General features: G+C 39.8%; 1 protein-coding gene across 11 annotated transcripts in view; it reads right to left on the bottom strand.

Moving 5' to 3' along the window:
- DNAH5 (dynein axonemal heavy chain 5) overlaps positions 1-12,704 on the bottom strand; it is a 313,949-nt gene that overhangs the window by 163,041 nt on the left and 138,204 nt on the right. For 10 of the 11 annotated variants that reach the window (XR_012157381.1, XM_073332322.1, XM_073332321.1 and 7 more), the window contains 8 exons: positions 10,567-10,768; positions 8,390-8,625; positions 6,058-6,276; positions 5,316-5,378; positions 4,087-4,325; positions 2,829-3,069; positions 1,821-2,020; positions 496-649 (listed from right to left, as the gene is read on the bottom strand). Coding sequence is in view for 10 of the 11 variants with exons in the window: in XM_073332322.1 (XP_073188423.1) it covers positions 496-649; positions 1,821-2,020; positions 2,829-3,069; positions 4,087-4,325; positions 5,316-5,378; positions 6,058-6,276; positions 8,390-8,625; positions 10,567-10,768 (1,554 nt within the window). In the remaining variant the exon portion in view is untranslated. The remainder of the gene's footprint in view (positions 1-495; positions 650-1,820; positions 2,021-2,828; positions 3,070-4,086; positions 4,326-5,315; positions 5,379-6,057; positions 6,277-8,389; positions 8,626-10,566; positions 10,769-12,704) is intronic. The other variant, XM_073332329.1, reaches the window with a different exon arrangement.

Raw genomic sequence — 12,704 nt, 5'->3', positions numbered from 1 at the left:
AGTCCTGTGGCATCTGACAAAGTGGGTATTCACCCACGAAAGCTTATGCTCCAATACGTCTATTAGTCTATAAGGTGCCACAGAACTCTTTGCCACTTTTACAGATCCAGACTAACACGACTACCCCTCTGATACTTGTACCAGATGTGAGGCCCAAAATTTGTTTCTCAAAGAAGTTAATATTCGGTTTTGTGTATGCCTTTATTTCAACAAAACCAGTACAAATATCAATCATTTTAAGATCCTGAGTAAAGATTATCACAACATAGTTCAAAACCCCTATCTAGTACTTTTTAAAAATGGATTTCAGCTTTACACACTGTTCTCTCCACAAACCCTACCCTTCTGCTCACATTTTTCAAAGGCCTGAGGGTAGGAAGATGACAAAGCAGGAATGCTGAAACCTACAGTTATAGAAAATGCCTGAGTCATTTTTAAACTAATTCAGTTGTGTATTTAGAAAGTAGATTTAAAAGAAAGTAGCTATTCAAAAACCTTTGGAAGCTGCTTCGCAATGTCTCCGCCCACAAAAACAGCCTCCAAATAAATCCACAAATTCTGCACTGTCATCCAGTTCTCAATTATGTCTGTTGTGTTGGAAAGGTAGTGTACCCATTTTTGGATCTGCGCCTTGAATGGGGTGTTGTACCTGAAAAAAAAAATGCATAAAGTTGCTGCAATTAGAAAAGAAAACTATGATTTTTAAAGCATGTTTTGGCCTTATCAAGCACATGACATTCTAAGTGAGGAAAATGAATGCCTTGTATAAATTGGACAGCACTCACTACCACCACTACCCATATGATAATATGCGACACTGACTTAAGGTCTTCTATACACCATTTTTTCCAGGGTCAATTCCTGCTCATCCCTGGACTCCAAAATGGGAATGTTAAAGTGAGTAAGGAAAGCAGGACTGGATCCAGAATCTTTCAAGAACCCTGAATACATAAATATAGGCAATGTGAACTACTCTAGGGACACTGAAGGGTCAACAATGATTTTACTTTTTTTTTTTTTTTTTTTTTTAACCTATAGCAGCTTACATAATGAAAGTTATTACAACTATCTGTGGTATAAGGAAGTGATCTGCAATTAGTGTGATCTCTAATTACATTACAGATTAAAAAGTGTCAGAAACCCCAAGATTGCCACCAACATCTAGCCATAATCTCACTTAATTGATAGGTCCTTAGCAAGCAGTCATCCAAGATTCCCCTGACTCTTACATCATTTTTCGCATTATATTGTTGAGTTGTCATAAAATATAGAAATCCAGACGATTTACAAGAAAACAAGTTTTCCATCCAAAGAAAACAGCCAATTCTCTTTATACAAAGATCTACAATGAACCCTATCCTTTCAAATTTTAAAATTAACACACATCATTGAGATAGCATTTTATACTCTAAGCACACCTGCAACTTAACATGGATTAGTTGTGACCTGTAAACTGTCCAGATGTTTATACATGAGAAGTTCTTGGAACCATATATGGTCCTCAGTCCATGCAATTAGGTTCCCAGGAAGTCAGGGGATCATGCACAGATTAAAAGAATTGTTAATCCTTTAGATTCTGATCCTGTACCATGGGTGTGTGTTTATACCTACATGGAGCCCCGCAGAGATCAATATGACTCTGCAAGGGCAAAGCTGACCACCTGCGTAGGGCAGCTTTCAGGATGGGGCCTTCATGTTTAGCACTAATATACTAATGGTATTTCTGTATTTATTTTCTTATTTTTCCTTTTATGTTGGAAGGGACAACTTTATCTAACAAGCCAAAGTCTTTTGCTAATAATAAATCCCCTTTCTGTTACCTGTTGCTCAAGAGAGAGCCCAGAACCATCAAGCTATCCTCCATGCTAGCAATCGTTTCTGAAGTGCTGTCTCCTCTCAAGAGCAGCTCACCACGAGTTTTAAAGTTGGCGAAGGTGAAAGTTTTGTTGTCCCACTCAGCAATCACCTGTTTCAGCTTCTGCTCAATGTCTCTCTCCTTCACCGCGCTGATGCAAATATCCTAGTAAATAAATAGCCAGTTAATAAGAGAAGCTCTTTCAGCTCAGCCTCAAGCATCCCTATTCTACTATCCTCTCTCTCCATAGCATTCGCTAGGCTAGACGGTTAACATAAATCAGTAAGTGTAAAGACTACTGATATACTTTTCACGTGCAAAAATAATGGAAACCTCTTTATTCATATTCACCTTAAAATTAACACACCTGAAAGAGGCAGAAACTGATACTGCAATCCTTCTACAGATGAGTTACATGAGAAGGTAGAGAGCTACTCTGCTCATTCCTGGCAGCCAGACCAGCTGTTTAACTCCAGTTTAAGGATACAAAAGGCTGAGTGGCTATACAAAAGATATCTACCTATCTACAGTTTCTCAAGATCATCTTTCACCACCACCCTACTAGTGGTAGGGACAGGATGGCCAGCTCAGTAATGATCTTTCAAAGCCTCATTAATGCAAAGCAAGTCACCTGCACAAATTTTAACTCCTGTGCTGGGTCCCACTACAATCTTTAAGTCTTTGCAGGATTGATGTTTGTTTTGAAGCACAGGCTATGTTAAGGCTTTGTTACTTCATAAAAGAAATTCAAGGGAAACCTCAGGAATGGGCTGAGTATTTGGAAAGGATACCTTAGTGTGGTTTTGAGTATGTGAGAGTTACTGAAGTACCACAAGTGCCACAAGTACTCCTTTTCTTTTTGAAGGATGTATGGATTCCTTCTATTTAACTACTATGAAAAAGGTCACACTAAGGATATTACAGTGCCTTGAAAAGTGTTAACTGCTCATTTCTGTGCCATTCTAACTAATACCTCTATTTCCTCTTTATATTTCAGCAGAGGTGCTTCCATGATATTCCTCAATTTGAAGGTCTCACTTTCCACCTCAAAGCCGTGTTCAGTGAGATCTGTAATCCTCTTCCAGTGCCGAGCCATCATGGCCTTATTTGACATAAGCTCAAGCAAAGGGCAGCACTCATTGAAATCATCGACTGTCTTCTTTAGATCCAAAAATGCCTGCCATTCCTTTAAAGCGCGAGGAAGTTTGCGACACCTGCATGTATACAATGTTAACTTTTTTGAAGCATTTCAGATGTTCCTTTATGTTACTGAATTAGCTAAGGGAACAAAGCAACAGCAATGGCACAACACAGTTCCGAAGTTAAAGTAGAGTTTAGTTTAAGTTCCCTGAATTTAGTAATTGTACATATGCTTTAGGAGAACCTATATTTTTCCCCATCAGCCTATTTCATTGGCTGCAGATCAGAGAAGACTACACACCTGTTCTAAGGAGTTCAGCTGAACAATCGTACTACCCTTACAATGAGCATTTTCACGGTCGCTTACTCCATCATGAGCCACTTTACTACATTATAACAACTATTATCCCAGTAATATTTCTTCACCACATACAACTCTGGAATTCTTTTTAAGTTATTTTTATTTTTCAATCAACATTTGCCAAATTTCAAAAATGGTAAAGAGTTTAAATTTTCTCAAACATTCTCCTTCCCCAAACTTTTGACCAATACTATTGATTATGTGGTACTTAGTGGCAGTATTCTGCCTGGATGTGCAGGATAATCAGGTTTGAGTCTTGAACTCACTCAATTCCCTGTTTGACAAGAGCTTCAATTCTGTACATGTATATCAGCCCCTGTTAGATAGGAAAAGTATTGGGTTACACAGCAGCAACCCCATAGGTTACTGAAGGGGTCCTCTGCAGTGGAAAGTTAAGTTAAATTATTCCATTTGTATTTCAGAAAAATGTAACCATCTTTCAACTAGAGAAAAGTAATGATCAATTCCAAATTTGCCCTCTAGACACAGGGAAATTATTTGTTACTTGGAAAAAAACTCCCAAGGAACAAGAATCCTTTAACTCTCAATTGGTAAACTACTCCCTCTTTGGTGAAGACAGTAAAAAGAGAAGAGTGGAGGATTTCAACTACATTTTAAAGAGCAAGAACATGCTTTTCTAAGTATAATGAGTAAAAGGCAATCCCTACCATTATTCAACAAGTAAAAACACCCAGCTTAACCATCTGTACACACTTCAACACTTTCTCACCTGTTCTGAAACTCCAAAAGTTCATTATTTATTTTCACAATGTTAACTTCTGACCAGAGGATATCGTAGTAGCCATTGACTGTGTCAATAACATTGTTGTACAGGCTGTAAAGTTTCTGTAGCAGGGTCAGCTGCTTCTTTATCTCAAGTAGCTGAGGATACTGGGTAACAGGCAAACCAAAAAGCTCTTCCCCACCAGTGTAGGTCATGTATTTTCGATAGAGGCTGTCAAATCGGTTCTAATAAAAATATATAGATGCAAATGCTAGTATTATGGTCAGAGCTCTACAAGAGAAAACATAGCCCCTGCTCACAGGTATCTATCATCTAAAGGCAGACAAGCGACACAAGGTGATGCAAAGGATGGTTAGAAAGTTATGTTTAAATAAAAATGGGACACTTACTAGAGCCTGTGTTGGAAGTCCTCATGGAAGAAGCGAGTGGTAGCCTACATGGTAGGATAGAAGGTTGTTTCTGGAATAGTGGGGTGGGTTGAAGAAACTAGTCAGATTGTTATCTTTGGTGGCACAGAGTAAGAAAGGTTGGTTATGATATGGAAGAGAAGAAATAAAGGCATAGGTGAGGTTTGCAGACCTTGAAAGCTAGGATTCAGGTCTGAAGTGCAAATCCTCAAGTGAGGGATTTGAATAGGGAAGTCAGGTTTTCCTTCCTAGCAACTCAGACCACATTTTGCATGTGAACTCTGGCTGTACTTGTGGGAGCAACATGGGAAGCGGGGCCAAATAGAGAAAACTGCTATAATGAGAGTGGAAACTAGCCAAGGCATGTGGAAGCATTTTATCAGAAGGGTAGCAAAGAGTATATATGTTTGGGGGAGGGTTGCATAATATAAAGAAGTGGGAAGATTTGGCAAAAGCCTGGTGATGTGGAGTGAGCATTAAAAAGTGAGACCAAAGATGCAGATATATCAAAGTGTATGCTCAGCACAATTAGACTCCAATCAGGACACCTGCACTTAGTAATTATGTTTTATTATACAAATTCTGTATGTAAGATGCATGTTACCCATTTTTGCTATTCAATTTTTTATTATTCTTTGCTAGCTAATGTTGAAAAAATTTCAACAAACTTCGGTCCCAGTAGCCAAATTAAATGGACTATATAACCTTGTGGAATTTATTTAAGTATTCTGCTAAATTCTGACTGACTGAAATGTTTTTGCTACTTACATGACATTTTAATTAAGTCTTTTAATTGGGAATGAATACCTGGAACATGATAAGCCTGTCACTGGCTTCCTGAGGCTCAAGACCAACCGCCATTGGTCCATTCTGGAAGAAGAAAGTTAAAGATGCTGTTCACCAATGTTAAAAATAAAGCATTTGGCACATATGATTTCACTGTCTGTTCAAGTGTTAACTTCATTAATAATTTCTACGACTGAGTTTTGCCACCCTGACTCACATCTAGTAGTACCAGAGAGATCAGCATGTCCATTCATAGGGAAAGGTGCTTGGCACAACTAAGGGTGACAGAAGGGAATTCAAGTACTTTTCATACTTAATGAGTTGGGAAGGACCTTTAAGAAGTACCCATCACTATCCCCTTCTACTGGTGAGAGAATAGATGCTAGTGAGCTGGTTTACTGGAGACTGACTCTGTCTTCTTTGCAACAGTGAAATTGGGAGGGTGCAAGGAGCTTCCTCCCTCCTACATGCCAGACAAACCTCCCACTCACTGGAGTATAAGCACTATTCAATCGGCTTGTATTGAGCAAGCCTCCGTAACATTGAACTATCATCCCCATTTGACCCCAGCTCCCCTTGCTGAAAAATCACAACCCCTACCACGTGCTCCAGAAAAAAAGTTAACTGACTCTCATGCTTCATGATCACAGCCCCCTTTGCAATGAAGTTGAAAACCACATGGTTTACAAGGGTCACACAGAGAACTTGCATGCTTTTTTTTTTTTTAAGTTTCTTTCTTTTGAAACACTCCACAGATTAATACCTTGTCGTAGTCTGCATAGTACTGATGACAATCTTCAGTAAATATCCCCACAGTGCTAATTAGTTCTCCCCTGAAGTTAGGCTGCAGAGCTACTAGCTCATTCTGCACTTCATTTGCCCGGACCAGAAGCTTCTCCCAGAGATAGCGCAGGGTGTCCACCTTCTCCATCTCTTCCTTTGCCACCAGCAACTCATACTTGTTTAACATTGCATAGGATTCCTGTCAAAACAATGGTTGCATCTATATTCACCATGTGCAGAACATGCTACATTCTATGCAAATACATACATAAATCCTCAAGATTTTAAATGTGGGAGACTGAAGACAGTGCCAGAGGGCCTTTTAGAGAAGCAGGAAGGCTGTGCTAATATAGTTGTGCATAAACAACAAATTCAGGAATCCATGATCACACAGAAATTAAAACTACTGTTTTTCCTCTTCACAGCATTCGACTCCTGGATCTGATGGATGTTTGTTTGTGTTTCAACCTGTTGCTCTAAAATTATTTTCTGGTTATAATGACAAGAGCCTATGTAACCTACAAATTCATTTCCATTGTGATACGGGTAAGAGGAATTCAATTACAGCTATGCTTCAGAACTGACCCACGATAATGACTATGTTCAGCACTACCACTGGTAATACATGGAAGAGAGAAGTAGCTAAACATTTTACAATAAAATAAGCAACACTCTTGAACAGATCTTCTTTTGCATACATGCTTAAATCTAATATCAGACATGTACCACTGAGAGCAGTGGGAATCCAGCACAGCCAAGGTTTACCAGAGATCTTAGGTGTATGAATTGACAATTAAGTATATTAGCTGCTTTATTACCTGCACCCCCAACTCTGCCCCTCCCACATCTATAGATTCCAGTATTGTGGTCTCTGAGTACCTGAATTTTCATATGTACCACGGATGCTTTGTTTTGATATACTACATTGCAACAACTAGCAAAGTAATCAGAAACCAATTAAATTGGTCTAATGTATTTTCATTCTAGAACTTTAAGAACTTTGGGTAACTGTTTGGTCTGAACAAAAATATGGGTGAAAGAGGAACTGGAACTGTACTGTACTAATGACAGCCAAGAAAAACATTTTATTTAGACCAAATAATGGACTAAAAATCAATCTTGATATGAGCTTTCCTAAGGAAGAGTATGCCAAGATACAAAGCTAGCCAAAAACTGGTATGTGAATCAACAGATATGTCTGTTATTTGCACCTCTAACAAACGCATGAATGCTTTCTAGCTTCCAGGGATACTGAAAGTATCATGTATGAAACTCAATATTTTCAGTCCACAACTCATATTTGGAGCACATTAGCACATTATTTCCTTAATTACAGCTATAAACTGCACTTCAGAAATTGCTGAAGTTTATTCTAGAGAAAACTGACATTGAAAAACAGTTGTCCTAATCAAGCATTTCGTCAGCAAATGTACCCCTTATATATCCAAGCTGAAAGAGTAGACTTGCTAGTATCTCTGGTAAGTAGAAAATATGCACTAGGCTAAACTAAAGAGCTAAGAATTCAAAAGGCAGGCACAACAGAAGCACAAAATAGTTGGTTGCTGATTGGGAATTTAAGCCAGAAGCTTCTATTTGAGGTGTAGCCATCAATAAGCCACACTGTACAAAACTGCATTGGGATAAGGTCATGCTTTAATGGTGAAACATTCAAATAGGAAATGGGTATTTTCTTTAAAATTACAGCATATTCTTTGAATCTTCAGTCTTGATCAGGAGAACCTGTGATTCTCCCAAGAGTCAGGAACACTTTTCTTTATCAAGTACTTGTCCTCAGTAAGATGTACATCCTCAGGCAAAACTCCACCTCTGTCTTCCTTCTTGACTTAGATCTGCAGGATACCCTCCCTATACAGTTTACATTTAAGCCTGCTTGAACTTGTTCTACCAGACTCCAAAGATCTCTGGTTATTCATCTAACAGTCACCTCCTTTGTGTCTCCATACGCTTTGGCCTCTGCAGCACCCAAGGGCAACAGCCTTCTTGTCAACTGCCTTAGTAATTCTCATTTGAGAATTCCACTTGCCTGAGCCTCTCCATTTCTCTCTGCTGCTATGGCAAGTCATGCCTACGTCCTGCCTCTTGGCTCATTGAGTTTACATTTGCCCTAATGGGAGTTCTGCACATGAAGGACTTTCAGGACCAGACTCATTTTATTATTTAACTAATTAGCTCATATTAGCACTAAGATAGCTAGATAGATAGATATTCTCATCACATTTTCAAAATTTACACTGCAAGACAGTGTTCTATACACACCAGAAGTAAACACACACTTATCCCCTTTTGATTACCTCAATTGGTACCACTTGGAAGTCTATGGGGATTTGTTGCTCTCTAATCTCTTTTAATGCAGTCATAGCTATTCTTATGTCATCCAAATCCTTAATTTGTCGATTCAGTTTCTTGCCGATTTCCTCCACAAATGTGAAAATGTTTTCCATCTCTCTTCTGTATTTCTTGTTACAGTGACGCCCCAACTCAATCATCCAAGCCTTGGTTTCTGCAGCCAGTGCTAGCTTCAGGTCAGCTAGAAAACAGACAACAAGTCATTTTAGATAATTTCCCCAAACACAGGCTTTATACACACAAGCCTCTTGTTAAATTGTCAGTACTTTTTCAAATATAAACATTGATTTTGTTTTCAGATGACTGTTACATATGTGTTTTATTCTCGTGTTTATGGAGTTAAGAGATTTGGCAAAAAGCAATGTAAATTTTGTCAGAATGGTCATTTCAATTTAATCTTAAAACAATCTAATTGCTGAGGACCTGTTTTTGCCTCTCAGTGCCACAAGGATGCTGGACAAGGGTCCTTGAGGCACTGAGCTTCAGTGGTTGGAGCCAATATGCTTACAGAAGGCAGTTTATGTAATGTCTTCAGAGATGCTGGAGCGAGCATGCTGAAGAGTGGCAAGGGCTGTACCTCTACAAGCATTTCAGGGTCCTATTTTCACAAGTGCTGCTATACCAATGCTCAGCCCCTCTGTAAGTGCACTCCCTTAGTTCTAGCCTCCAGGTAGAAGTGTGCATATGGTGAGGGAAAAACCACGCATAGAACCCATCCATCACCCTTTTTGGGGTACATAATACTGTTCATAGCTCAAGTGCCACCCCAATCAGGGTGCAGCTGAATGATGACTGATTCCTGTATTGGAATGCTTTGGATGGACCCTTCCCCGGCTGTGAATTCACACAGAAGGAGCCATAATTTGGCTCTTTAATTTCTATTTTACACAATTGTGAGCACTCACACTACACATGTATTATCTTGTTCATCAGTTTAGTTGTCCTCACTCCAACTTTATTCACTGAACTATCAGGTTAAATAAAAACATGACGGGACAGTTATCATTTAAATCATTTTAGAATAATTCGGGGAGGGGGGAGTTAAGTGAAATCTTTAAAAAACAAATGATACCAAAACTACTCATTTAACTTGTAGGAGCTTTGGCATTTGATTTAATGGGCACAAGTTTCCAATCTCAATGGGGAAAATTAAGGTCCCAATGCTTATTTCTGCTATGCTGGAGTAAAACCTTTCAAAGCAAGATCTAAATCAAGGACATGAAACTGCTCTGGCTTCAATGATGAATATGTATTAGTGACAATGTATAGGATTAGTTTAAATTATCCTCTTTCATATAGGATATTGCTTGTAGGTCCTTCTATTACCTATGCAAAGTGTGACATTTATTATTTTGACATGTCATATGTGCCTATGCAGGGAGCCCTCTTATTCCCATGAGCATGTTACCTGTTTTGTGGGTCACAGAATGAGGCTCTTCCCTCCCTCTGCAGGGCCATTAGTCCCCATGCTGCACAGGTGGGCAGGGAACGTGCAGGAAGGGGAAAGGCATGCCAGCTGAGTCTTGGCTCCGTCCACATACTGACTAGTGTGATTACTTCACACACCCACACTCCACTTTATCCCCTGCAACAGTGTGTCTCCCTCTGGTAGGGCAACTATACCCACCCCTTGTAGCCATGTTCTGAGCATACCAAGTAGCTTCCCCCACCCCCCTCCCCCGCACAATAACTTTGAAACAATTTCATGAATTGACTCTAAATATATGTAAATGCATGTGACTCCTTCCAAACAGTAGTAACATTTTGACACAGATAATTCATGCTTCAGATCTAAGCATGAAGGGTAAAAGTAGATCTTATCACAGAAACCTGGCTATAAGCTTAAGATACTGTCCCTCAAAAGAATCTTTTTATGGGTCTCAGAGGTATAATCACGGGGAGAATTTAAAAAGTGAATTTTAAGGCAATAGTCTCAATTGTTGCAATATGCATTAATGATAAAGGTCAGAGTGAGAAAGCTGTAGCTCACGAAAGCTCATGCTCAAATAAATTGGTTAATCTCTAAGGTGCCACAAGTACTCCTTTTCTTTTTGCGAATACAGACTAACACGGCTGTTACTCTGAAATTTGTTCTACAAAATGCTTGAGCTGACCACTGTACCAGTATATAGTGCCATAACTCCCACACAGATGTATTCAGGTTCTGAGTTTATCTCCAGCTCCAAGTCTCTGAAATGGAGGATCTGGGACTCAAATTCAGAGAGTAAAGGGTTTCCTGTTATGAACTTATTGATGGTTTCCTCCTTCTTCCTTTGCCAGATGTGGTCATAACATTTGAAACTCTCCAGAGCTGTAAGAACCTCCTGGAATAAATTACAAGGTCAAAGGAAGTTTCTCAGTGAGCAGTTGCGAACAAGTAATTTCTCAGATGTTTCAGATGCTGGTTCAAGTTCAGTTGAAGTAAATGGTGGGGTAAGCTGCATTTCAGTACCAAACAGGAGGGTGTTGAAATATTTAAGTTAAGCAAATCCTCCTAGAATGCAATATCTATTCAGATACAAAAAACAACAATGAAACATACTGAATATGGCTGAACAAGTCACCATGTACCTGTTAGATCATTTAGTACTAAAACCTCCCCTCAGTGACTGGTATGCAACCTCAACTACAAATCAGTGAAAATAATATTGTCCCTTTAGGTTAAAAGGCGCAATGCTGGTGGCAAGAATTCAAATAGAAGAGGCATTTTCTCTTCTGCTTGGATTATCTTTTATTTAACATCTCCTTCTCCTCTCAAACCCCCACTGAGGATGAGTGTGCCAATATATCCCCCATAATTGTCAAACTGGCCTTAATACTTAACTTTTATATACTGTATATTTACAGTGCTGTCTGAACATAAACTCAATTCAGCTGGGCCTCAGCATGCCAGGGAGAGTTTTTATAACTGGAGAAACTGAAGCACAGTAGTAAATTGAATTAACCCAGGTTCACACATGGAGTCAGTGTCTGAGCAGGGAATAGAATTCTGTCCCATTCCCATTGCTGTGCTTATTCCAGCCTCTCTTCCCATAGCCAAGAGGAGCTTGGAGACAAAAGAGTGCCTAATTAGTTTGCAATCTATTTTTTTACATTGCCTTTGGCACTTTCCAGTAACCCACTTCCATTTGGAAACTTCTGAATAATGAGAAATAAACGTTACTTTGGGGTTTATATATTTACTCACCTATGAGGAAATAACCACTATCCTGGATTTCTACCAGTGTCATGTGCTGGATATTGCTATTTGATCCAGATGGCAGTAGTGTCCACTTCTAAGTTAGGCAGAACAGTATTTAGGCCTTTTGCACATTGATGATGTGCTGTGACATGCACAGTCTCATGTGAGCCCTTCATTCCATTCATGAATGTATACATTTCTGGCCAAATCTTCAATGCAGCTACCAACCCTAAATGATGAGCCAGTTTCTGAGCAGATACAAGGTGGAGCAAGGTAAATCACCATTCCCAGGCTGCAGAGCACCTTCAGAAGCCAGTGGCTGTGAGTAGGCCCAGCACACACTCGTGGCCCCTATAACAATACAGTCTCTGGGTCGATGGCCCACCCCTTTCACACCATGAACACCACAGAATGCAAGAAATATACACCCATAGGGTTATCTCCCCACAGCCAGACCACTGCACCTCAGTCTGCAGAACATCTATGCCCCCTTCCACAGCTGCAGAGGCAGCAGCTGCATTTTTGTCTAAGGACTTAATACACCAGTCCTACTGAGGCCCATCTCCCACTAGCTTTGGCAGAACTTTTACTTGAGAACTCAGGATCTTGCCTTAGAATCATAAAATATCTGGGTTGGAAGGAACCTCAGGAGGTCATCTAGTCCAACCCCTGCTCAAAGCAGGATCAATCCCCAACTAAATCATCCCAGCCAGGGCTTTGTCAAGCCTGACCGTAAAAACCTCGAAGGATGGAGATTCCACCACCTCCCTAGGTAACGCATTCCAGTGCTTCACCACCCTCCTAGTGAAAAAGTGTTTCCTAATATCCAACCTAAACCTTCCCCACTGCAACTGGAGACCATTACTCCTCGTTCTGTCATCTGCTACCACCGAGAACAGTCTAGATCCATCCTCTTTGGAATCCCCTTTCAGGTAGTTGAAAGCAGCTATCAAATCCCACCTCATTCTTCTCTTCTGCAGACTAAATAATCCCAGTTCCTTCAGCATCTCCTCATAAATCATGTGCTCCAGCCCTCTAATAATTTTTGTTGCCTTTTGCTGGACTCTTTCCAATTTTTC

Source organism: Lepidochelys kempii, chromosome 2 (genome assembly GCF_965140265.1).
Source record: "Lepidochelys kempii isolate rLepKem1 chromosome 2, rLepKem1.hap2, whole genome shotgun sequence".
Taxonomy (NCBI): domain Eukaryota; kingdom Metazoa; phylum Chordata; order Testudines; family Cheloniidae; genus Lepidochelys; species Lepidochelys kempii.
Note: the sequence above shows the minus strand (reverse complement) of the source record. Positions and strands in the feature narration are given on the sequence as shown.